The sequence below is a fragment of the Haliotis cracherodii genome, unplaced genomic scaffold, assembly GCF_022045235.1.
Source record: "Haliotis cracherodii isolate W230 unplaced genomic scaffold, xgHalCrac1.p SCAF_3, whole genome shotgun sequence".
Classification (NCBI taxonomy): Eukaryota; Metazoa; Mollusca; class Gastropoda; order Lepetellida; family Haliotidae; genus Haliotis; species Haliotis cracherodii.
The window spans coordinates 40,304,954-40,328,139 of NW_027266286.1; the positions used below are offsets into that span (position 1 = coordinate 40,304,954).

A 23,186-nucleotide genomic window follows, 5' to 3' on the forward strand; every position below is an offset into this window, starting at 1 on the left:
GACAAAGAAGATTAAGATTGCTGATCACAGCAGGGTTTTATGCCATGCACAAATGTGCATACTATGCACAAATGTAGAGATTGGATGCAGAAAAAAATACACTGCATCCTGAGGGACAATAATATGCATTGTACCTACAGTGCATCAAGACCTGTAATGGGTGTCTGTTATTTCATCCATCAATCGTGACCACTGTCTACAGGACAAGTAATTATGTATACATACAGTCAACTACACCATTTCATCACTATACAGGACCCTCATATTGCCTGCAAGGACCCTTACCCTTTGTAAGTCAAGGTAAATCCCTGTCACACTGTGTAAACTGCCTATGTGTGATACTGAATGCGTTATTGGTGTTAAGTCCAAGGGATAATTTCCAATTATTCCAATCAACATAGTGAGTGACATGTGAATGTTTGAAATGTATGATGAATGATTGTATGGGGTTTATTGAATTAAAAGTGCTCAAAATGTTTGAATGTGTGAAAATAGTACTATGAATAAATTGCTACTGATTGCTATGAAAGTGTACGAAATTAAAAGTCCGAAAAATGTATGCTAGAATATATGAATTTACTGCTGTGAATAAATGATTATGAATATGTACTGGTTAAGGCAATCTGGTTCCAGACATCCTGCTTTAAAGGGGCACTGATCTAACGCAATTCCCCGGGACTGGTTGTTGCCTTTGTTATTGTTTTTTCCCTGTGAGTACCCGGATGGTACGCAACGCAACTGAGACTGACAAGAGACTGGGCTACCGTCTGCAAGGACAGCAAAATAAACTTGGAGGCAATGTTTGTTTTACCCATTTTTGAACACTGATTGGTTAACCGTGATCTATAAAGATTTTGACAAAGGGCGCATGTTAATTAATTTCTTCAGCCTAAACAACTAGACAAAAAGAATGGCGGAGCTCATCGGTTGTCGTCATTTGGAAATACCCCTGATTGTTATAGTTTAAAAAAAAGTATCAATGCAGTGGAAGCATTTTCAGATTCGAATTGCTTCGATAATACGATTACTACTCCCTTGTTGTCATCCACGTTTTCTGGTACAACCCTACACTTGTGTATTTGTCGTCATTCACTTGATGCTCAGTTAATGAATTTATTACAGGTATAATTAGTGGTAGCACCACTCCGAATACCTGAGGAAGCTTCCCATTTGGCATTTATTGTGTCTGGGGTAATTGTTTAATCTAAATCCAGGTTTGAAGTGAGGTGAAATGTGTGTTATATAATATGCACGTGTCAGCCCAGCAAGAGATGAATGATCAGTTGATTTACTTTTTTGTAAATCAGCGGATCGTTCGTAGTCATCAAAGGATTAACAGAAAATACATTGATTGATTAATCACTGTTATCTTGCATGGTGGATATGTCAAAAGTGAGTATTTACATGTCAAGGTTTACTAAAACAAAGGGAATACACTCATATCCTTGCGTGAAGTGCTGATGTAAAAACAACATACTTTGTTCGAAGGGTTAACCGATAATACGTTGATTAATTGCTCATTGTTATCTAACTCAATGGATTTTTTTAGGAACCGTGGACGTTATGAAAATAGTTGTCACGTGGGCTTTCTCACACGACCTTTGAGACTTGACACGTATGTGAAATACCTGAAACACTCTAAGTGATCAGTTGAAATGACACGGGTTATGATATCCCGAAACGATATATATATTTAAAAATATTTGATTGTTACAGAGACATGTGACATCGAATACGTTTCTTTGTACAGCTGCAGACGTTTGGGATATTGTTACTTTGTGTGGATATTCACGGATACATTCCTCGAACAAGGAAGCTGCCTAAAATTATACACATAAATTTGGTAGGTTGTAATTATGATATTCGCATATTGTTTTCCTTCATTTGCAGTAGCATTGGACAGATTCATTCTTGTTCCTCTACGTCTATGTTGGGAAATTCCTCGATGCGCGATAGACGTTGTTTTCACAAGTCTTTTCCTTTGGGTATTACAGTCAATTTGTAAAATGTGATTCTCTCAGGAAATTTATAAAATGTGTAAATATTTCAGTCATTTTGACTGAAAAATCTGCCCATTTCTTTAACAGATTGACCAAAATTGATTACGACGATCAAACATCACAATAGATTATTATGTAGGATTAGAAGCCAAACAATATAGAAATGTACTTTTCATCGTAATATTTTCAGTCTCTTGGTGATGATATTAAACATAAAAATGTTTGGAATTTGTTGTTATAATAATACAGATGGACATAGTTTTCAGTCATTTTGTAAAATAACTGAATATTCAGGCGTTTAATAAATTTCCTAAGTGAAAATTTTGCACATTTTGACTGTAAAAATATAAACACGATAAAATAAACAATGCTCAGGAGAAATATTTACTTTGTGTTGCAAGTCAAAATAGTGTAAACGAAAATCGCACAATTACCAATCAAGTGACTTATCAAAACTTCCGTCACCATTACCGATGCTACCCACAAAGATACCTACATTTCCTTATCATTTCCAAAACTGTATTTCATTTTGTTGATCAATGTGACCATATGCCCTTATACTATCAATAAAAGTGACAAATGCGTTTACGAATTGCGCAGCACAGGTTGCAAACTAGTCTAGGTTTCTGCTATATCATCCGGGTACTCACAGGAAAAACAATAACAAAGGCAACAACCAGTCCCCGGGGATTGCTTTAGATCAGTGCCCCTTAATACCAACATGTTACAAGCACAACAAATATGAAAAGCAATGGCAATGGGTCCTCCAAGTTTTCGTAGGATGATCTTGATTTGTGTATGGGCCATCCAAATTTGTGTATTAGTCAGCCATATAAACTGTGAAATATGCCTTCCAACAATTACTGAAGGAAGTACTATTCTATGAATCCGCTGTGAAGCAGCTGCCAAACAAGCTGTTTCAAATAGAGGGGGTTTGTTGTGATTAAATAGCCTCTGATTTAATACACCAATCAGAATTGAGTACTTTCAAAATCCATGGTAGACGTGTGTGTATATATATATATATATATATATATATATATATATATATATATATACAATACACTGACATACGTCGCTTTTTACAGTATTAAAGAAGTTGTTATCCATTAAGTCTACCTTCTCATCCGTCAACTTCTTAGTCCTATCAAACAATTTAATACACTGACATTGTCAGTGACAACAAATGTTTTCATGTGAAATTTTACAATATTCGTTAACATATGAATAAGAAAAGATATGCTATGCATCAATGGTGATAATCAGATGAAAATCAAGTCAACACAGGGATCTTAATTACAGATATCAAGAATCTAATCAACCTGGCGAACTAATCATCGTCCCCCGCCCACCTCTTCATGTTTCTGTTGGATGAACGTCAATGGAGCTCTTCCGAACTCAAGCGCGCACCCAAGCCACGGCATCCACCCTTGATAAACCGGAGGTTGCTTCTCATAATTCCGTCGTGTAAAATACGTGACAACGACATATAACAGTACTGAAACTGGAACTACCATTAAAACTAAGGACAACACATTAAACTCTGCCATGTTGTGACCTTTGACCTCCTGTTGACATCTCGTATGGTTGTTTTGATCGAACGAGACAAAACGAGAACTGTCGGTTGCCTGCCGAAGCTATCATTCAGCTGGTGCGAGTGATTATCTTAGAAACGAGAGATACTTTAGAAATCGGCGAAGATGTCACTGAAAACACTACCCCTGCTTTTCATCAATCTTGGTGGAGAGATGATGTATATATTAGATCAAAGATTGCGCGCTCAGAACATCCCAAGTGAAAAAGCAAAGAAAGGTGAGATACAGAAATTTGCTGAGCTGCGCGTCCAACGTTCGACCCGTGTTGTCGTACTGTTTACATTACACTGAATAACTGTCACTGATTTACAGTAGTTCATCGAACACTGTCATGCTACAGGAAGGTTTGGGTGCCCGACACGAAGATTAAATAATATTTCACTGTCCTTGCATGTTAATAGAATGCTACACATATAATCTGGAAGTATGTCATAACATGCAACTTGCTGGAACGAGACTTCAGTTTCTTTCTATAGCCATGCTATTAGCCACTGTACTGTGTGGACACAAGCAAAACAGATAGTTGCTATTGATCTTTCAGATCCCATCTAGCTTACACTAGTGGTAGTACTTGTTGCATTGTAAAGAGTTTGTTCACAATGCCAATAAATAATCTGAGTTGTGTCCCTTAGGCATGTCAGGATCCGATGATTGTGGGTTTGTGGCCCTATTAGTCATGATTAATTAATTATGGTTCTCAGTTTGTCAGCATCATAGCCATAGCCCCACCACACACACCCCACCCTACCCCATCCCCTGGCTGCTTGTGAATTACATCATCACCATTTGCGCAATTAACTCTCCTTTGGCATAAAAAAAATACAGTGCATGTTAATCCATTAACATAATTATTTTTGTTTATACAGGAATTTATCAAGGCTGATATTAGGGACCCAAGTATGTAGCAAATGCCAGACAGCGATGTTTGTTTGTTGTTTATTGCCGCACTCAGCAATATTCGAGCTATATGACGGCGGTCTGTAAATAAACGAGTCTTGACTGACAATCCAGTGATTGACATCATGAGGATCGATCCACACAATTGGGAAACGATGACATGCATCAACCTAGTCAGCGAGCCTGACCACCTGATCCCATTAGTAGCCCTTTACGACAAGCATATTCGTCTTTTACAGCAATTAAGGATGGGTTGCTGAAGAGCTATTCTACCCCTTATCTTCACGGGTCTATAGAAAATCGTTACATGTATTGGTGGGATCGGGGCACCTAATGCCCACCCCCGAAACATCATAGTTTTCCCAAATCATGCAAAAATGAACAGTTCTGCAGTCAAACAGAATAATTATATCAAAGGATACATGTAAAAATTTGATACTTATATTCCAATGTTATTGATCAGATCAGATCTTAGTCTTCGCTACAGCTAAACAAAGATCTGAGGATATCCCATTATGGGTCACGTCAGAACGACCTTTTGCCAAATTTGACCGACCAATGAAATGACTGACAAGATATCGACACTGGCCAATCAGAAGTCAGCTTTCTCGAGCTTTATGACACTAGTTTCAAACTGGCGACTGCATTATTAGAAAACACATTCCGACTGTCACTTTCATGATCTGGTAAGCGACGCTCTGATTGGTTGGATGAAAGGTCGTTCTGATGTGACCCGTAATGGGATGTCCTCAGATCTTTGTATAGCGGTAGCTACTAATGTATGTACATACAAAAACTATTCATAGGGTAAAAGAGACGTGTATCCATTCACTACACATTCATTGCCTTATATCATTTGTTATATACAATGCAGTGTTCTCTTTGTAAGTGTAGATAATTGATTTGTGAGAAATATTTTACTTTTTTCCCACATTTGTTTTAAACATGTTAAATGTTCAACTAATACATGTATCTATACATTGACAATAACACACTTAGCAGCAAATTTCGGCAGTGTCATTCCAGGAATAGCATAATTTTAAAACTTATATTATCTCACTCACTCCTTGATTCCAGCTTCTAAGCTTCATTTGCTAAGCCAGCCATGCATCACCATGACAACTACACCAGCATCTAGGTCATGCACCAGGATCTCGTGCAGCACGCTCTCCTCAATCTGGTCCATTGTCTTGTCTCATCATTCTTTTTCTTTTCGCCTCCCTGTGGAGATGGGTTTTTTTTAGAGAATATTTAGGCCATTATTTTTCTGAAAATAATGGAATTTGGGGGCCCTTATTTCATATATGGGTAAGGACCAAGCCAAACGTCCTGCCTGCATGAAGTGCCGCCACATATTTTCACCGGTGGATCCTCATAAGTTATGCTGCCATTGTCATGGAGTCTGCCAACTGGGTTTACAGTGTTTGGAATGCTCTCATTTGTCACAAGAGGCATTTATTGATTATCTTAAAAAATGCCAGAAGAGAGGGATTGATCGCCGATCCAAATCCAAGGATATGGAACATGGACACTCTGTGTCCAAGAAACCAAGGATCCAGGAGGTTGCCCAAGAAGTTACAGAAGAAACGCATATTCAGGTGTCAGTTGATCTCTTACGACCACAGAGACAACAGCTGGAGGACAGAAGATGGCCCCAATTTAACCCATCTCATCAAGACCTTCGCAACGTGCAGAAGTTCTTCGATCACCTCACCTGATGATGCAGTCGGACAACGCCTCAGTTGTGTGGTATATCAAAAAGATGGGGTTGATCCAGTCAGCTTTCCTGTTGGCTCTGACGATGGATGTTTATCAACTGATTGATGCATTGGGCATCAAGGCCTGAGCTCGACACATTCCATGAATAAGCAATGTCATAGCAGACGCCCTGTACCCTGACTATCCTCGACAGAATAGTGTCTACACCCCAAGTCCTTCGAGGGGATTTGCCACCTCTACCATCGCCCAGAGGTGGACCTGTTCACGGCAAGGTTCAACACACAACTCCCCAGATTCGTCTCTTCATTTCTGGATCTATAGGCCTGGGAGTTTGACGCTCAGGCCATATCATGGGAGAATCTCAATGACTACGTGTTTCCACCAACAGCACTTCTACCACGGGTAATCCAGAGGATCGCATCGACAAAATAGTTACAACTGATTTTGATCGCGCTTTACTGGCTAGCTTGCAGCTGGTTCAGCGTGTTGGTAGACCTCGCAAGAGGAAACTATTATCTACTTCTCTTGGGAAGAGATCTTTTCCTTCAGCCTCACTCCAGCATACAATATCCATCGCTGGAAACCCTACATCTATGTGTCTGGCTCATTTACAGAAGCCCTTAATTAGTTGCTAAAGGGTAATCAAGGCGGGAAGCGAAGACTATCACAGAGGCTCATCATACTCCCACAAACGCGTTGTGTGATAATAAATGGAAAGCCCTCGAGGGATATTGTCGCTGTAGATCGATCGATAAACCGACCACCGCCTACCTTCGCTCCACTCCGAAGTCAAGGGGCTCTCCTTTATCCACATATCTAGCAGCTCTTATTTAGGCCATCGGGCGTAAAGATTGCTGTAGTCCCCAAACTCCAAGCGCTTTTCCGCTCTTATAAAATCGCCGACCAGTCGTCCAGATTACGTCCAACCACATGGGATTTGAACGTAATATTATGACACCTGATGTCAGATGAATATGAACACTTGGCGAAAAAAGACAGATCACACTCAATACAGTCTTTCTTCTAGCCCTGGCTACTGCTACAAGAGTCAGCGGGATACACACAATGGATGTTAACAGGATTCAATTCGGGAGGCACAACCATGGAGAGGTTCATATGGGTCTACAATGGGACTCATCGCCAAGAACCAACTTCCTGGTCAACTCGACAGGCTATTCACCATCCTGGCTTTTGCTTTGATTCCAAATCCCGAGGATCGCGAGGACATATCACTATGTCCAGTTCAAGATCTAGGCTTATACTTGCAAGCCTCATTGTCCCTGCGACGATTGCGGAAGAGATTTTTATCCCCTTCAGATGGTTACCTCAGAGGTTTCCTGTACAACGTTCTCCTTTTGGTTATGATCTTTAATACTCGGTGCTTACAACTTTGCAGGATTGCCTCCACCCCAGACATTGAATCCTCCCGAGACGAGAGCTGTCACATCTACGATGGCTCTACATAGTAACTGTCTTAGTTCCGCTATTCCTGGCTCAACAATTAATGACAGCCTGTCAACGCAGATATATTGCAGTCGCCCAAATCGTATCATGTGCAATGAATAAATAATTGAGAGCCACTCCCTTTTGTTTATGTTTATTATTCAGGTTCCCAGAATGAGGCTTCAATGGAGAAGCACGAAAAACTCATCTGTACAGACCGTAAAATAGTCTATCATCACGAAGTTGCTGCAAGTCTCGGCTGTTTTGAAGGTGTCCCAATTCCATTATCAGCCCACAGCTGCTTTGAGCATGTGTTGAGCACCAGCTTCCTCATGTACATCTCACAGCTACAGATGAATACAGACTTGGGTAATCTGCGTCCCATCATCCAACTGTGGGATAAATGCATAGAGTGAGGTGAATAAGTTTGAGAATTTGTAAATTTTACAATAAATTGTATATTTCTAATACTTATCCTATCTCACACGATCTGTGCCCACCCATCGGACCCCGCATCACAGTTACACTAGCCTGTCAGCTCCAAGAAAAAGAATGATGAGGCAGTCAATGGACAAGATCGAGGACAGCATGCTGCACATGATGCAGGTGCGTGAGGGTGCATGACCTAGATACTGATGTGGTCGTCATGGTGATGCATGGATGACTTAGCAAATGAAGCTTAGAAGCTGGAAACTTTGTTCAAGAACATTTCCACACAAGGGATCGAAAGAAGAAGGAGAGTGCATAGAGTGAGATAGGATAAGGATTTCAAATATACAATTTATTGTAAAATTGTATATTTTAAGACTTCAAAATATGATAAAAGCCAGTGACACAAGACATAAAGATGATCATCCATTGCTTGATGGCAGCTTCTGCTATGTCACCAGCTTCAGTCCTGAATATGTATACTGCATGGTCTGTCATTACCACATGCCATGCTGCTACAGGCTAGTATCAATTGTGGCTTGATGAAAGTCCGAAGTAAATCAGATGCTGACAAGCAAGGTCACAGGATCAATGTTTAGACCATGTTGTTGTGACATGGAAGCTTATCAAGACCTAATAAGGACATGTGACATTTATTGATTATTCTACATCAGTGCTGTTGTGAGGCTAAAAAGAGCATGCAGTGTTCCCGCTGACTTTTGAAACTCTCCACAAATATATAGTTAACCTTGGAGCAAAGTGAATTGTTATTTCCTTGCACTAAATATATACAAGGTATTCAAGGTACCCTGATGGTAACAGACAAGCTGACTATGTTTGAAAAATATACTAACTTTAATATTGACGATGTTTGTTCAACAGCAGAGATTTATTTATTTGCCGGTCAACTAGGACTGGCAGTCACATGAATTATCTGTCCAAGTCTAATTCTACCGGTAAAAAACTGGTAGTTCGGTAAACAGGAACACCTCTGTTGGCAGATTATTTGGATAATAGAAATAATTGAACAACTCATACTGGCTCTGGGAAACAGAATATAATGTAAAGCCAGATTTCATCACACATGGAAAATAGTCTCATCAATTCTGTTGTCAGCGACTACCAAGATGACCAAATTACCACACCTTCAACCATGTCAACATGTTAACCATGTTTGATACAGCTGAACATTGACACATTAAGCAGGGATGCAAATTCATGTTTGCACAAGTAAATGTCAGTTTTTCTACTATTAAAGGTAGCCCAAGGGCTAGTAGAATGTCAGGCTTTTAAAGGGTGCCTGAATTTCAGGCTTTTAAGGGGTGTCATTTCATACTTCACTATATGTGTGACTATTGCTTGTAAAGTTATTCAACTTTCTAGTTTCCCCTATCCTGAAATCTGGTACCTTGGATTCGATTCAGGATCCGGATTGCTTTCAATTTTTTTTTCATCTGTCAAGATATGACTTTATAAAAATCATGCTGAGATATTGCCACCACAGGTGGTACCAATATCTGGTCTGGTTCATGGACTATACATGTTATCATTGTTTGGGATAATAATTTTTCAGTTGAAGTTTCATCCCTGTTACCATGGTTACACCACAATGGCACAAAAGTTTGTGTTTTTGTTGTATTTGTTCCTTTTGAATGGACCTAAGGCGTAACATTAGGAATATGCTTAAAGGTGCAAAATCTGAATTGTTTTGTTTTCAGTTGTGTTTTATCTGTGTCCTAAGTTTCTCTGCACAAGTCATTGTTTATTGATGTCGCGGAGGCTGTCACCATTGAGCTGGAGTGGGAAAACTTCATCATGCAATCTTACAGCTGACAAGAGTCCATGTGACATTGCCATCTTTCATCGGTGAATAAATATTCATACTATAACCAGCTGTTGTGGGTTTCCTGGAGACTGATTCAAGTCTAATGACTATTTAAGGAGTGATGCCTATTAAGTCTTTGTGTCAGGTTCGTGTAGAGGCAGGTCCCGTGGGTGTAATCTTAGTAATACACAGGGCGTTTTATCCTACATTTGGAGAATGTGATGCAGGTGCCTGTGTCACAAGATTAACTGCCTGTCAATACCTGATTCAAGCAATGTCAATACCTGATTCAAACACCTATCAACATGATCAATAACTGAAAAAGTGGTTCACATATGTCAATACCTGATTTAAGCATGGTCTATACCTGAATAACGGATCACACATGGAGTGGAAACAGCTATATTTTATTGGCACAGTACACATGGTATGCCATATGTCTTCTTCCTCTGTGTGTCAGTGAGACTGCTTATGATTTGCAGCAAAGAAACTATTAGACCAAAATGTCTCATGTTGATCTTTACTTTTACATGAAGCCCAGTTTCGATGTTCTTCTTGCAGACCTGCAAACTTTGGCCTTTTGTATTACCTGGTGTCAGTATTTGTCCTAGAAACCATTGGTTTGCAACTTTACCATGTTTAGGTACTAATCAGAAGTCCAAGACAAGTAAAATTTCCTTCAGTCTTGTTAATGTGTGATAATATGTCTTTTACTTGTGACAAGCCATTGATCATGATTGATGTAAGGTGTTAAACGTGGGGAAAAGAAGGGGGAAGTCAAACAGGTTGCTGAACTAAAGCTGATGGCGTACTGCTGGATCAGTGGTTCTTTGAATCACATGTCAAACTTTCACTTCCTTGCTGTTTCAAAAAAATATCATGCCTTATTCATCTTTAATCTACAATTTCCCTGTGTGGATTACTAAATGGTACATTGTTAATTTGAGTTACAAAATTACAGTTGGTATGTTACAAATCTAATGCCAACAGTTTAGCAATTCAAGTAGGGAACATAAGGAATATTCTTTACATGTTAGTTGGGTACATTGAAAATAATAGCATGTGTCTCAGCCAATCAGAACATATGCAAGGTAAGAAAATAATGTCCCACTGACTCCTTCATTTGCTTTGTTTCAGTTCTGAACGACATCGTACAGACGATGTTCAACAAGCGCTTCATGGAAGAGCTGTTCAAGGCACAGACGTTGTACTCCAAGAAGGCCATGAGGACGGTGTTCGACAGACTGGCTCATGCTTCCATCATGAGGCTCAATGCCGCCAGCATGGACAAGGTCAGTGTTGTACATGTACATCGAGGATCATGCAGTGAAAAGTTTTTTTCCACACCATATCTTCCTAAATGTTTGTGGCATGCCAAATAGCACAATGATATAAAACTTAGAAGCAATTAGGCCTAGGCATCCTCCACATTTCCGTAAACCAACACTAGCCCATGAATCCATTTTCTTGATTCTTGGGGGCAAAATGATTCAGCATGGTCATGGTACGATACGTATCACAATACATACATATCGCGATACAATACGTAACGTGATACGCATACTTATATCAGATCAAGTGGAAACTTCTTGACTGAATAATTTTCAGAACAGGTTTAAGAGGAAAAACTAGCTGTGAACACTATTTTAGTGGCTATTTTTAAGTTGTGAACATGAAACCATAAATACAACACATTTTGCAATATTTGACTACCCAAAACGCGGGGGGTGGGGGTCATTAAACAAGAAGTAAATAATTTATTTTAGCAAGTGTTAAGCATTGATACAGACAAAAACGTATCGTGTATTGTATCTTCACACGAAAACTCACGATGCGCTGGTGCACCAATGTATCGTTTCACCCCTACTGATTCTCGCGATGTCAAATTATCCACGCGAATGGTTCCAGGGGTTAATGCAGGTTTACCGAAAAGCGAGCCCTGGATATATATATTGGATGAGTCCTAGGTAAGGTGCATGAATTATTGATAGTCATAACACATTTTCAAACATATATTTGTATTTGAAATTTGTGAATTCTGCTCATCAGAAAATCTAAACTTGGTAGGATTAATCATCATATTCACCTGTGAAGAACCCTATGTTAAGGATACTTCTTTTTTGTCTGTTATAGATTGCTTGTAAGCTTGTAATAATTGTTCATAGTTGGTGACCTTACTTAATTCTATCCATAATGTTGTTGTTTTACATTTCCAGCTGTATGACCTGATGACAATGGCCTTCAAGTACCAAATCTCCCTGTGTCTCCGTCCCAAGGAAATCCTGCTCATCACCTTCAACCACATGGATGCTGTCCGCAACTACGTGGATGGAGATGCCAACGTCCGACAGCAGGTGGAGCATGTATACAGAATGCTGATTGAGGTAAGTGGCTTTGTACACAGGCTGATTGAACACAATCACCATACAGTGACATCCATTTTGCAAGTGAATGCGAAGTTTTGACTTTCTGTGCATGTACCAAGCCTCAGTATGATGATACAACAAATGTGTAATGAGGGTTGCTTGTACTTTCAGACCTATGCACCAATGTCTGCTGGAGAGTTTCACCTGGTGAGACAGACACTCCTCAACTTCTTCCAAGACATGCACATAAGGGTGAGTTTGTCTGACTTGCTCACTGAGGACTGTCTTGCTGGTAGAGACAGTCATCATCATCATCAATAAAATTTGATGAGCAGCAACAATTAGCATGATGAGTGTTTTAGGTGACTATAGCCACAATAAGAAATTAGGATAAACAATATTTTTAGTTTACTTTCATTTGCCCAACCATTCCAAGAAGCTATTACCTTTTTAAATAATAAATGATCCAATTCATTGTATGTAGTCAGTGACAACTGCAAACCTATTAGAAAGAGAAGTAAATATGTCTACAGACTCTGAAATGTTACATCATCTGTTTGTAGCATCATAATTCCCTGGTCCCAACTAGGAACAAGATTAACAACAGCATTGCTTTCCAGGTTTCTATATTTCTCAAAGACAAAGTGCAGAGTAACAATGGACGCTTTGTGCTGCCGACATCTGGACAACTCCCCTGGGGCACAGAGGTGCCCGGCACTATACGGTGGGTACAGTACACATGGTACAGGCACTATACAGTGAGTACAGTACACATGGTACAGGAACTATACGGTGGGTACAGTACACATGGTACAGGCACTATACGGTGGGTACAGTACACATGGTACAGGCACTATACGGTGGGTACAGTACAAATGGTACAGGCACTATACGGTGGGTACAGTACACATGGTACAGGCACTATACGGTGGGTACAGTACACATGGTACAGGTACCATACAGTGGGTACAATACACATGGTACGGGTACAATACACATGGTACGGGTACAATACACATGGTACGGGTACTATATGGTGGGTACAGTACATATGGTACAGGCACTATACAGTGAGTATAGTACACATGGTACAGGCACTTTATGGTGGGTACAGTACATATGGTACAAGCACTATACGGTGGGTACAATACAGATGGTACAGGCACTATACGATGGGTACAGTACATATGGTACAGGCACTTTATGGTGGGTACAGTACATATGGTACAGGCACTATACGGTGGGTACAGGTACCATATGGTACAGGCACTATACGGTGGGTACAGTACACATGGTACAGGTACTATATGGTGGGTACAGTACACATGGTACACACACTTTATGGTTGGTACAGTACATATGGTACAAGCACTATAGGGTGGGTACAGTACACATGATACAGGTACTAAATGGTGGGTACAGTACATATGGTACAGGCACTTTATGGTGGGTACAGTACATATGGTACAGGCACTAAACGGTGGGTACAGTACATATGGTACAGGCACTATACGGTGGGTACAGTACACATGGTACAGGCACTATACGGTGGGTACAGTGCATATGGTACAGGCGCTATACAGTGGGTACAGTACACATGGTACAGGCACTTTATGGTGGGTACAGTACATATGGTACAGGCACTATACAGTGGGTACAGTCCACATGGTACAGGCACTATACAGGGGGTACAGTACACATGGTACAGGTAATATATGGTGGGTACAGTACATATGGTACAGGCACTAAACGGTGGGTACAGTACATATGGTACAGGCACTATACGGTGGGTACAGTACACATGGTACAGGCACTATACGGTGGGTACAGTACATATGGTACAGGCGCTATACAGTGGGTACAGTACACATGGTACAGGCACTATACAGTGGGTACAGTACACATGGTACAGGCACTAAACGGTGGGTACAGTACACATGGTACAGGTAATATATGGTGGGTACAGTACATATGGTACAGGCACTTTATGGTGGGTACAGTACATATGGTACAGGCGCTATACAGTGGGTACAGTACACATGGTACAGGCACTATACAGTGGGTACAGTACACATGGTACAGGCACTATACGGTGGGTACAGTACACATGGTACAGGTAATATATGGTGGGTACAGTACATATGGTACAGGCACTTTATGGTGGGTACAGTACATATGGTACAGGCACTATACGGTGGGTACAGTACACATGGTACAGGCACTATACGGGGGGTACAGTACACATGGTACAGGTAATATATGGTGGGTACAGTACATATGGTACAGGCACTTTATGGTGCGTACAGTACACATGGTACAGGCACTATACGGTGAGTGAAATACACATGGTACAGGCACTATAAGTTGTGTACTGTACACATGGTACAGGTACTATAAGTTGGGTACAGTACACATGGTAAAGGCACTATTCAATGTGTAAAGGCTGTGCCCAAATGGCAGTCCTTGCAAATTTTTTTGTTCAAAAGCCATTCGTTCTCAGTTCACAGGCACTTCTTTGGATGCTATATTGAGTGGGATTTTACCTAAAGAACCTTGATATCGATGTTATCTAACTTGTTTGTGATATGTTTTGGAATATATGAAGTAGACATAGACTTTTACAAATCAGATCATGACTTGATCATTTGTATGACTCAATTGTTGGCACAAACAGAGTTGTCAGTTTGTGCATAGGGATCTCTTGAAACTTAGACAGACTTGCAACACTAGTGTCGCTTTTACGATTCATTCTTCATCAGGTTAATCATGGCAGTGAAAGATTAATCATGTCCTACAATAGTTTTCAACAGTGAAATATATGCAGATAATGTTTTGGGGCGAGAGATTATGACATCTGATGTCACACATGCCATATATATGACCATTATATTCCTGACATGAAGTGCTGCATATTTCCCTGTACCTTTACTGCAAGCTTTAAGACCTGGTCTATGCACTCCCAGGTTGATAACAGGCGATGTTCATTACACAGATCTGCTTTCAGTAATGCTAATGCTTGTGATGTTGATAAAACTGTCAAGGCACACGTGGCACTGCTCAAAGTGTTAATGTGTTCAAGACATTGACAAATCTCCCTGACTGGTTGGCAGATCCTTCAGTGAAGATGGCAAGGAGAGCAGCAGCTCCTTCCCCAGCAACAGCTACTCCGCGGCCATAAAGGAGGGGTCATATGACATGAAAGGGGACAGGGTCACCAAGCTGGGCTGCAACATGTGAGTGGTCCGCCGACAGATGGTACTGACTCACCATGCACTCTCCACAGGGACAACGTGTGTCAATGAACATGAAAAACCGGGCACTGATACATGAGTGAATAATAATGCTTCCATTTACATCAGTGCTGTTATGGTTATGAAGATGACACTTTGTAATCAGTGCTTTTGACTCTGAGTTTACTCCTAGGTGAACTGATCATGGTGTAAGGTATATAACATGTAATATGCATTTTGATAATTCAGTCATTTAATCACAATAATTTAAGATTCTGTTGTTTTTTCCTAAAAATGCTTTTAGAGCATATTTTAATAGAATTTCCTGGAGACTGCTGTAACATACCAAAGCAATACTGTTGTTACATACCATGTCAATACCATAACCTACCAGAACAATATCACTGTGTCAAATAGCTCAACACTGCTGTAACAAGCTAGGTCCAGGTCAACTCCATCATAACACCAGAACAATACCACTGCAACACGCCAGGTACATACTACTGTAACAATCTAGATTATTGTAACACACCAGAACAATACCACTGCAACACGCTAGGTCCATACTGCTGTAACAATCTAGATCATTGTAACACACCAGAACAATACCACTGCAACAAGCTAGGTCCATACTGCTGTAACAATCTAGATCATTGTACCACACCAGAAGAATACCACTGCAACACGCCAGGTCCATACTGCTGTAACAATCTAGATCATTGTAACACACCAGAACAATACCACTGCAACACGCCAGGTCCATACTGCTGTAACAATCTAGATCATTGTAACACACCAGAATAATACCACTGCAACAAGCTAGGTCCATACTGCTGTAACAATCTAGATCATTGTAACACACCAGAACAATACCCCTGTAACAAGCTAGGTCCATACTGCAGTAACAGTCCAGGTCACTACCATCATAAAACACCAGAACAATACCCCTGTAACAAGCTAGGTACATACTGCTGTAACAATCCAGGTCAATAACACCAGAACGATACCACTGTAACAAGCTAGGTCCATACTGCTGTAACAATACAGGTCAATAACACCAGGACAATACCACTGTAATTAGCTAGGTCCATACTGCTGTAACAATACAGGTCAATACCACCAGGACAATACCACTGTAATTAGCTAGGTCCATACTGCTATAACAATCCAGGTCAATACCATCATAACACACCAGAACAATACCACTGTAACAAGCTCCTGCTGTAACAATCTAGATCATTTTAACACACCAGAACAATACCACTGTAACAAGCTAGGTGCATACTGCAGTAACAATCCAGGTCACTACCATCATAAAACACCAGAACAATACCCCTGTAACAAGCTAGGTACATACTGCTGTAACAATCCAGGTCAATAACACCAGAACAATACCACTGTAACATGCTAGGTCCATACTGCTGTAACAATACAGGTCAATAACACCAGGACAATACCACTGTAATTAGCTAGGTCCATACTGCTGTAACAATCCAGGTCAATACCATCGTAACACCCCAGAACAATACCACTGTAACAAGCTAGGTCCATACTGCTGTAACAATACAGGTCAATACCACCAGGACAATACCACTGTAATTAGCTAGGTCCATACTGCTTTAACAATCCAGGTCAATACCATCATAACATACCAGAACAATACCACTGTAACAAGCTACTGCTGTAAGAATCTAGATCATTTTAACACACCAGAACGATACCACTGTAACAAGCTAGGTCCATACTGCTGTAACAATCCAGGTCAATACCATCATAACACATCGGAACAATACCCGTGCAACAAGCTAGGTCCATACTGCTGTAACAATCCAGGTCAGTACCATCATAAAGCCTGAACAATACCACTGTAACATACCATACTGTGCCTTGTTCTTCAGGTACTCTGTGGCCCGGCCAGTGGAGTTGACCAGTAGTTCTGCACACAGTGGCTCCACAGTGTCCGATATTGTGAGTTTGGAATGTTGGTAATTGTGAAAAGTTCTGTTGAGAAAGTTTTGTCAGCAATGGCAGGAAGGATGAAGTAGATTCTACTATGAATTGGGCAAATGTTCAGTTATGTTTGGTGAATCAGAGGTATCAAATCAATATAGCCACCTCTGATTTGATCACTGACATTTATAAAAAAAACCCTTCTTTTTCAACCATTTCAGTAGGCATTTTTAAATAATTATGTATGTGCAATTATTGGTTACAAAAAATTCCATTTACCACAATATTCAATATGGAAATACACTTTGGGCAGAAAACATGATAGAAATTGTATTTCAGTTTTTAGAGACAATAGAGCTTGAAATTTGGTGCTTTTCTATAATCAAGTGTGATGTCATATCTTATGCATCACAATGATCGATGTGACATCATGATAGTGATGTTCAGTTATGAAGTAAACCCTGCAAGGCTTAGTTTCTCTAGAGGTACACACTTCGTGTTTACTTTTGAGGTGGTTGTGCTACCCTCTTTCAATGCCTTCATCTTTGTTTCCAATCAGTTGTTTCCAAGTTCAATGTCTATGTAACCTAGCTCTACATTGAAAACACGGTATCTCCTAAGTAAGCTCTAGCTGAACCAAATATTCCTGATTTGATGGTTGTTTGGGGGCTAAGTAATATTAGCTATTATCTCAGAGTAGGGTATGAGTTGACAAGTTTTAATGGACTATATCCACTGACCATGGTGACAAGAAGTATGTCCTCTGGTGGAAACAGGATCACATCTTCTGTTGAGAGTAAAGGCTGTTTCCCAGGAACATCTATTTCCCCCTTTCGTATCTTGTCAGTCTTCCCAAAATAGCACTACAACTTATTTGCTTTAATTACATGTAGCACTGATTTGAGATGAATCAGTGCAACATTAGGAAATGATCTTGTCCACCAAGTCATTGTATATTTCCTTGCAGGACTCGGCCACCCCAAACCCACTTGCCAAGGCTCACCTGGACCTTCTGTCACAACTCATTGGCACCAATGTCACGAAAAAATCTGAATTCCGTCTGAATCTGTTCCACACAGATGAAGAGGAGGAGTAAGTACCATCCAACAGAGATGAAATGTTCTTTCACTATCATCCTCTGTTATCCAGTGTAGTATATGTCCTTTCTATTACGAGAAATACCCTTGACTCAATCTCATTAGCTTCACGAATATTGGGACCGGTGGTTATTTGCAACTCTGATTATGTGAGCTTGTAAGAGGTATGATGGTGATATTAATAGGGGTAACAAACTTGGTGTCAGCAAATTGTCCTGCCTTGTCTGAATTTTGAGGTTTTGTGTACAGTGTTTGAATCCTATATCATAATTAGATACTGGGATGTAGCTGTGAGTACCTGGTGCAGTGTCGATGACATTGTGCTGCACCAGGAGCCACTGCAGACTTCCAGGAGATAACTGTAATAGTGCTTACTTTCAACTTACACATTTTACTTCTTTGTTTTCATCGAGTTGATTGGTTATCAACATGATCAATAAATAACAGATAGATAAAAATATAGATCAGTTTCCATATCCATTGGACATTCTGGGGCAGAACGCAGTGTGTGCTGCAAGAGCCAAATAATGAAGAATGAGTGAGTGAGTGAGTTTATATTTATTATTTCAGCCCAATAGTGATGAGTCAGTGAAGAATGGGTGTTTACAAGATATCGCTTGTGCGTGTCAGTGTACCACCAACATCGATCATTGCTCATGCTGCCAACCAGAGGTTGCTATGTAACAGTTAAGAAGTTATTTTTCCATATCTTAGTTGCCTTTTTTCCTATTTTACTACAGACAAGCAGCAGCAATACGACCAATAGAGACGGCAGAATCCAAGGTGGTTAAGATAGATGCATCTAAGGTTAGCAGCATTTTCTGTTTAATATGAAGAGTACAAGATGGTCAAGACAGCTGGTTGCCTGAAGGGATTGTGGTTCAGATAAATGTTGTGGTTCATAAAAAGGGTTGCATGAAGGGAATGTGGTTCAGATAAATGATTGCATGAAGGGATCATGGTTCAGATAAATGGTTCCATCAAGGGATTGGATACAGGGCTGCCTGAAGGGATTGTGGTTCAGATAAATGTTGTGGTTCATATAAAGGGTTGCACGAAGGGAATGTGGTTCAGATAAATGGTTGCATGAAGGGAGTCGATTGGGGTTCAGATAAATGGTTTTTCGAAGGGATTTGGGTTCAGATAAAGCGTTGCACGAAGGGATTTGGGTTCAGATAAAGGGTTGCATGAAGGGATTGGGGTTCAGATAAAGGGTTGCATGAAGGGATTGGGGTTCAGATAAAGGGTTGCATGAAGGGATTGGGTTCAGATAAAGGGTTGCATGAAGGGATTGGGGTTAAGATAAAGGGTTGCATGAAGGGATTGGGTTCAGATAAAGGGTTGCATGAAGGGATTGGGTTCAGATAAAGGGTTGCATGAAGGGATTGGGGTTAAGATAAAGGGTTGCATGAAGGGATTGGGGTTAAGATAAAGGGTTGCATGAAGGGATTGGGTTCAGATAAAGGGTTGCATGAAGGGATTGGGGTTCAGTTAAAGGGTTGTGGTTCATATAAAGGGTTGCATGAAGGGATTGTGATCAGACATATGGCTACATGGATTGATGATGACTCAGATAAATGGCTACATGGATTGATTTGATGGTGACTCAGATAAATGGTTGCATGGAAGGATTGTGTTTCAGATATTGTCAGATAAAAAATCTTGGTTGTCAGGCACCGCCCGCTTCATCTCAAAGTCTGCCCCACGTTTCATTTTTATTTCCATTTTTAAAAAGACTAAAAATCCATAAATACTCCAAATCCAACAGTAGTCAAATACTGTATTCCAGTTTTTTACTTATCAAGGAATACATTTATGTAGGGAGGCCCTTTCCCAAGTTGCATACATACATGGTTTCATGGTTGCATGGAGGGATTATTGCATGGAGGGATTGTTGGGCAGGGAATTGTGGGCTTTTCTTAATGCTATTATCTATTTTCCCAGAAACAAAAGAACGCACAACTCAGTAAGATCATGGGCGATTTGACAGTGGAGGGAGGCTCCTCCGACCAAGGCGATGACCTGCTGGACCTTATGGACAGCTAATGACGGCACGGTGTAGATGTGATATTGACGAAGTGGAGAGAGGATATCTCAGGGCACTCAGCATTGTGTGCATGCAGCAAGACTGAAAGTAGACAATTAAACATCTTGGGTTTTTACTCCCATCACCATCAGTGTATGGTGCCAATTGAAGCTAAGGTCTGAGTTTTGTATTCTCTTGAGTCCGTCCATGACAACATGGGTATAGTTTTAATGGATGTTTGGCACATCATGTCAAAAATCAATCATATCAGATTGAAAATCATTATGCATCGATGTAAGGATATTGGTAATTTTGTCTGTAGACGATTCATCTGGAAACTGAAGATAAATCTGATTAATTGTAATGCAAGACTGAAGTATATGATCAAACTTGGAATTGATTTGTTGATCTGTACAAAGTATAAATGTTGATAGAATAGACGTGGAAAAGGCATAAACTTTGATCATTCTTTTATTATTGATTTTCACATAATTCTACTCAATTTTTGTTAAAGAAAATCAACATCTCAAACAAGTAAGAAGAATCTATGTTAGTACAGACTAAGTAGTGCATGATGAGTTTTCACTGTGAAAGAATGGTATTAAATTGTACTAAGCTGTTTGTATATTATATGTCTAGACATTCAAAATCTTGCCATCAATTGTTGATGTTATAAACTGGGGTGCAAACCTATTAATTATAAGATAAACATGTTATGTGACAAATTTAGACAAGTGTTGTTTTTTATTATGTAATTTGTTAATGATTGATCTTCTTGGTGTAACTCCCAAACTTGGCAGACTTAAAGGTGTTGTTGGACTCGAATGAAGAAATTTACAGCTTGCTTACTTCGTCTTTTTATCATGAAACATTTCGTTGTAATAACTGTAGTACATTAATAATCTTTGCAGAATAGATTCATTATGTTTGGTATATGTTGAACATATGATTGGAGGAATGACTGTCATAGCAATTCTGTCCCCTTGTACATGAGATTCACTTTAGTTAGGCTTAATGATCTCCACAATAAGTTCTTCTTTCTAACATAGGAGTGTTTCTCCCTTTGGGTGATGACCACAGTGTCATGAATCACATGTCAAGGGAAATCATGCCCAGTCTAGTGTATGCATTTCTGTCAGACAGTTGAACATTATACCACTACTTATTTTGACAGACTTTTGTAAGACCACATGTCTGGCTAATCTATATTACCAGTGCTGTAACCATTTTGACAATGGGACTATTGCACTGAAAATTCAATTCACCTTGATTATTACGATTCTCATTGTTTTGTTGATACATTATGATACAGGTGAAATACTGAACAAAGCGGATTTAGCCCCCAACTCACTCACTCACTCACTGTGAAAAGGTATGAAATAACAGTTACTGTAGTCTGGTCAATTGCCCTGTCAATCTGCTGGAACACTTGCACAGCCCTGGAGTTGCCGTCATCACTGGTTATGTGTGGTTTCAGCTTGCATGAAATGTTTGCTGTAGTTATGTTTAATTGCCTTACAAATGAGAGGTTGTGTTTGTGCCTTGAGTATAAAGTTGATGACATATAGAATATAGTTGCTCTTGGAATAGTGGAATCTTTTGTTGCACTTTATTTGTAGTTTCTGCATCCCTCGTAACAATCTTACCCCTTTGGCTGTCACACCAAACAGTTCATCTTCTCATTATCTTCAACCACATTTGACTAATGATAAAATGCAAGATATTATAAGTTGTAGCAGGATCACGAGGGGTACATGGAGTTATATTTGTCCATGAAACTCCATGCACACCTCGTGATCCTGCTACAATGAATTTATCTTATCAACGTGGTTTAATATGACATGGTAAAAGAATTCAAACAAATTTAAAATTGATAGAAACCAGCTGTTCAATTGAGCTGAGATAAGCTTGCGCCATGTCACGTGACTTCCATTAACTCAGAGAAAGCATCAGCTTTTTGTTTTGAAGTAGGGTATGAAGGATTTATTCGACCTCTCAGAAATCCACAAGCAGCCTGACTTGCACATGGCAGGGTATATGAAATGTATTCCGTCCATGGCGGGATACAAAGTATTTATCAAGATCACATGGACCAATCAGATCTCATCATTCTGACATGGAGGTATAAGTGGGTTTGTTTAGGATATAAGCATCATCTGCAACCCATGTAGTAAATGTCCTGACTCTCAGAGAAAAGCCCCTTATATGAAATTTATATGATAAGAGCAGGCTGCTTCATAAGCTGAATATCATATACATACCATGTTTATTTTGCAAAATGAATAGTGGTACAGTTCAGATTAAGGTATTGGTGCATTCAATGTTTATAAGATGAAAATAATTATGAGTCTGACTAGAGCAAGCATTTTTATGTGAATTTCTTCGTGTTATAAAGGCACAGAAAATACTGATGTGATATGTTCACACATCTATCACTGAGGAGGGTGTACTTCTCACAGAGTCCAGCAGATTACTCCTGATGAATAATGACTGGAAAAGTGTGTGTGTTAGTAGTGACGAAGCCGCCCAGTTAACATCTGTCAGTTTGTCATGTTATACATTTAGACATCAGTTGAGCTTACTATATTGTTGAGGAGTACTTTCGAGAG

At 39.8% G+C, this 23,186-nt stretch overlaps 2 protein-coding genes across 5 annotated transcripts in view; one reads left to right on the forward strand and one right to left on the reverse strand.

Moving 5' to 3' along the window:
• Positions 1-5,601, reverse strand: part of LOC139474453 (24-hydroxycholesterol 7-alpha-hydroxylase-like) — a 22,354-nt gene extending 16,753 nt beyond the window's left edge. For 3 of the 4 annotated variants that reach the window (XR_011653981.1, XR_011653982.1, XM_071257483.1), the window contains exon 1: positions 3,353-3,553. Coding sequence is in view for 2 of the 4 variants with exons in the window: in XM_071257483.1 (XP_071113584.1) it covers positions 3,353-3,550 (198 nt within the window). In the remaining 2 variants the exon portion in view is untranslated. Of the gene's footprint in view, positions 1-3,352; positions 3,554-5,556 lie in introns of those variants that run through there. The other variant, XM_071257484.1, reaches the window with a different exon arrangement.
• Positions 3,624-22,321, forward strand: LOC139474454 (protein OSCP1-like). Its single transcript, XM_071257486.1, has 10 exons — positions 3,624-3,812; positions 11,046-11,200; positions 12,125-12,292; positions 12,446-12,526; positions 12,895-12,998; positions 15,385-15,507; positions 17,403-17,472; positions 18,422-18,546; positions 19,292-19,358; positions 20,496-22,321. The coding sequence occupies exons 1-10, from the start codon at positions 3,701-3,703 to the stop codon at positions 20,595-20,597; spliced, it is 1,107 nt and encodes a 368-aa protein (XP_071113587.1). The 5' UTR covers positions 3,624-3,700; the 3' UTR covers positions 20,598-22,321.
• The last annotated feature ends 865 nt before the right edge of the window (positions 22,322-23,186 follow it).